Source organism: Acyrthosiphon pisum, chromosome X (genome assembly GCF_005508785.2).
Source record: "Acyrthosiphon pisum isolate AL4f chromosome X, pea_aphid_22Mar2018_4r6ur, whole genome shotgun sequence".
NCBI lineage: Eukaryota > Metazoa > Arthropoda > Insecta > Hemiptera > Aphididae > Acyrthosiphon > Acyrthosiphon pisum.
Genome location: NC_042493.1, coordinates 131,360,085 through 131,364,999, shown reverse-complemented (window position 1 = coordinate 131,364,999; position 4,915 = coordinate 131,360,085). Strand labels below are relative to the sequence as shown.

General features: G+C 24.9%; 1 protein-coding gene across 1 annotated transcript; it reads right to left on the bottom strand.

Annotated features, from left to right (window-relative positions):
* Window positions 1-2,186: 2,186 nt before the first annotated feature.
* LOC107883405 lies at window positions 2,187-3,860 on the bottom strand. Its single transcript, XM_016803357.2, has 5 exons — window positions 3,789-3,860; window positions 3,632-3,728; window positions 3,229-3,554; window positions 2,710-2,872; window positions 2,187-2,389 (listed from the first exon to the last, which is right to left on the bottom strand). The coding sequence occupies exons 1-5, from the start codon at window positions 3,858-3,860 to the stop codon at window positions 2,283-2,285; spliced, it is 765 nt and encodes a 254-aa protein (XP_016658846.2). The 3' UTR covers window positions 2,187-2,282.
* Window positions 3,861-4,915: the final 1,055 nt, after the last annotated feature.

Here is a 4,915-nt window from a genome sequence, read left to right as displayed (position 1 = left end):
TTAATGCAAGGCTCCTGATATATTGTTACAATAGCAATTGTAAAATATTAAAAATACATAGGCACACATTTTTTTTATAAGCATTTGAAGTTGAAATTTTGACAAAATTTATCAAATTTAAAATTGAATAATTATTTTGTAGTTAAAAATTTATAAAATGTTCAACTTTTATATCTAAGGATTGAAAATTTAAAACAATATTTCACGTAATTATTTAATTCTGTTACCAAAAAATCTAAAAAATACATTTACACAGTTTATTTTTATAGTCATTTTAAGTTCAAATTTGGACGAAATTACATATTAAAAAACCTGGAATAACTATTTTAGTTATTTTGTTGTCATTGTATAATATTACTTGTGGGTACTTGAAACTTCTAAAGTATACTATTATATATCTATGATAGTACCACGGTTTGTTGTTGATGTATAACGCGTTATCTAATGGATATTGTGATATGATTAATTTGATACGAAAAACCTATACTGTATTTTGACAAAAATTTACCAGGAAAAATAAGTAATCAATACAGGATACGTGTATCCTGATTTCTGATTTTACGTAATATTTACCACAGACCATTTGGGTCTTTCACGACAGTGCGCGCTAAATAATAAACGATTATGTTCTCTTATAGGTACGTTTCCAACGGGTTATGGCCAATAAAGGTAGTAAATATTTTATGGGATAAGATAACGTAACTAACTATTTAAATTTTACAAACCGTTTTAACCTCGTTCTATATTTATTGTATACATCATAGGCACGTAAATATTCTGCATACGAATGTACTTATGTCATAATCGGATATACTATTTTAAATATATTATTATATAATATTATACAAATCATATTTTACCCGTTGATGACATATATATTAAACGTCTAATTATTTTGTTCGTACAATAAGTTAGTTTTAATACCAATATTAATTAATATTAGTCAATTCATTATTGTTTTTATTTTAAAGTCTTCCAAATGTATTAGATCACTCAAACTCTTCCGCTCGATATGTACATAGTTATATCACACTCATATATATATATTATAATTTAGGTAAATACTAATAGGTATACTATATACATAATTAGTTATGTATATATTATAATAGATATAAACTATATTCAGGCTCTAATTGTTAAAAAGAATTTATTAGCAGATTTTTTATACGAAAAATAATTATTCATTCAGATCAGAGTTTTTATAATGCAGGTACAGATATAATAATACTAAATAGTATACATACCTACTGACACAGCCCGAGTAGCAATTGAGGTTCATAGAAGGTTCATTTACTAGTATAAATTTTCGGTGCGGAACACAGTTCAAGTTTGGTTCCTTGCCCCGACCGTTGAGCGATTTGAATACGGTTTTTAACATGGTAAGAACCGAGTTCAAACAAGGTGCAAAAAATGTTCATTTACGGTTCTTTGGTGCAGTTTTCAACCGTTCATTATTGTCTCATTGACGGTGCATTGGTGCAATTTTTAACCGTTCATTATTGGTTCAATTGATGGTGCATTAACCAGACAAAAATCTAAATGGCCCCAAGCATTTTTTGGTCAATTTAGAACCGATTTTTATTTTATCATGGTACTACTTCAAATTTACTTATATATTATACAAATTTTATTTACATATATTTATTGTTGTTGTGCCCATATACATATATTGGTTCATACAAAAAGGTTTGCAGACAATATTGCATATTATGTTAAGGAAAATAATAGTTTAAGTATAACAAAATAGTTAAGATAATATATTGCAATATATTGCATATTCTTAATCCTTTTATTATGATAATAATACACATAATATACACTGATGTGTTACAGAATATTAATACAAATAAAAAACAGTATACAATAGGCCTTTTATATGGCTTATATAAACGAAAAAAAAAGTAATACTTATTTATGAGTTACAAAATATAGTTAATATAGTAATAACCAATATTAATTGATATAAAATAATAATAATATACATATTATACTGCAGATGCGTGATGAGGTTTTTCTATACAAATAAAAAATAGTATCTATATATAGACCTTTTATAGCTTATGTAAACCAAAAAAGTAGTAATACGAATTTATGATTTACAAAATAATTAATATAGTAATAATATAATTAATATTAATTGATATGAAATAATAATAATAAACATATAATGAGGTGTGATGAGAAGTTCCATATTAATAAAAAATAGTATCCATAGACCTTTTATGGCTTAGGTATATAAACAAAAAATAAAAATAAAAATAAAAATTAATTAGGAACTCTTATACTTTATTTTTATAATGATTTCCGCTATGTTTTAAAATGTTTGAAATTATATTTGAGAATACCTTTTCTTCCTCAGTGGTATGGATTCTTCCAGACAATGTTTCTGTAAAATCATAATTCAATTAGTAGATTAATACATGAACATATTCAATTGAAAAGCCATACATAACTACATAATTAGTATATTATAGATTTTTGATGAAATATGTATATTACATAAAATGGATTAGAAAAAAAAGGTAAATGCTGCATCACATTGATGCCCGTACTGATCTATACAATATATACTACTTATAAACAATTATTAAATCATTTTATTTTAAAAACTACAACAAAAAACCTTCCGCTTTCCAGTGTAGAATAAGTAAAATTAAAATTAAATTTGTATTTAATAATTAGTATCTTACAATATATATTAATTACCATGCAATACTTTGTAAATACTAAGTTTTACAAATGGCTTCTTTGTTTTGCCTTGAAAACTAAACAAGGAAGCAATCTCTCTTGTGAAGCATATATCAAACGCAGATTTCACAGCGGAACTTAAAGTTTGTAGGTTGCCAGTTTTCAACAATAAATAAGTTTTCTAAAAAAAAACAATTCAAGTTACAAATTAAGATATATAAATACTCAATATAAACATATATATATATATATACTTAATATGTGATAGATCAACTATAGTTAATTATAATTAGTCTGGTTTGAAATATAAGAAAGCTGTATTTATAGGAAGTTCAAGTAATTTTTTACTTAATTTATTTACTTAGTAGAATACAAAACTGCATGTAGGTACCTATACATTTGTATATTATACTATATCAGTCAAAAATTTTATTAAACATTAGATTTGATATTATGAAGGTATAATATTTGATCTTTTTTTTTGTTTTAAGATATCATAAATGAATGAAATATGAAAAGCAATATGATTTAACTTACCAATTCTTCCACATTGCGGTTAAAATTATCACAGTCTACCGAAAGCAGTTGTTCAACTACTTCTAAACTATTTATACTTGTTATTGGTAGTAGTTCAATAAATGGTGCTGGGATTTTGGGAAGTGGAAATGCAATTGAATGAGTTCTTTTATCGCTTTCCAATAGTTTATTAATTTTTTTGTCCATGTTTTCCAATACAGTACATACTTTTATTTGGTTTGTATTATTTATTATTATCTGTGTTAAAATTTGTTCATCTTTACTTTTAATTATTTTTTTTAATTTTTCAATTTCAGCACAGCAACACATGTTTTGTTTTTTTTCAGCTAAAACATAAAATATTTTTTAAAAAAATGTTATTGACAATAAAAAACAAATAACAACAATAGACAGTTTTGATTACCTGATAGATTTATGTTATTTTCGATTGTCTGATAATTTATTAAATCATTACTGTCATCAACTAAATCATAACAGCCATTAACTGTACTCATTTTCATCTATAATACAAACATTAAAATAGTTTAACATAGAAGATAGAATATTTAAAAATTATATACTTGGCGACTTTTATGTGCAGGAATGGAAATTAATATAGGTGGACTGCCTATGTTCGTATTCTGTTGTTCCATGTTCGATATTATATTGACATAGTCGTTATTAATAACAGAATTATTGTGAATGTCTAAATTATTACTATTTACCTCCATAGAATTAGCTATCAGAAACAAACAATCAGTTAGAAAATGTCATCGAAATCATCTAAAATAATATAAATGAAAATCTTAAGATAATAAAAAATACCATTATTATAATCAAAATTTTCATCAGAATTGTCCTGCATACTCATTAAAATATTTGTTGATAAGGTAAAAAGATTTTCTTTTGCGTGTTCATCTATTTGCAAAAAAATGTATAATTAAGTATATTTATTTAGTTAAAATAAAATAGGAAAAATATAATAAAAGTAGAATATAATTTGAATTTTGTACTTGTTACCTTGAACACATTCGTCATTACTTATCTGCAGCTCATTTTCTGTGTTGAAGATGTTTGCTTTATTGTTATGTACAAATGTATCTGTTATATAATACAAATCACATTATATGTCTATTGGCTATTATAGTTAAATATAATATTTGAGTTAGTCTTATTGTTATAAGTATTCTACATCCAAAATCCATTAAATTATACTAAATGTCTTCAATTAACTTTTTTTTAAAACATACCTAGATCACTTATGTTACTCAAACATTTTTCTTCAGCATCAATACAAGTTGATTTGGACAATGGAATAATATTTTGTTCGTTTTCATTGATAATATCTACAAATAAATTGTCATCAATTAAAAATATAGTATTATTAATAAAATAAAATAAAATGTACCATATTGTAAACTTTTGCAATGATTTATTTTTGTTGGATTGCTATGACCGGATAACGGTGTATTGGGTGGACTTGGTATTTTAGTACTACTTGATGATAAAGTTTTATCTGGCCTTTTTTTCGGTATAAATGTCTCTGGTGAAAAACATTTGGGCTTTTTTTTATGACGAATAGTTCTTGTGGGTTCTTCAAGAGGGCCATCATCACTAATTGGTTCTTCTGATGAATAACTACAGGTCTGGCTTTCGTCTGACAAAGCCTTGGAAACTACTCTACAACGCATTTCGTTTTCTATTTGTA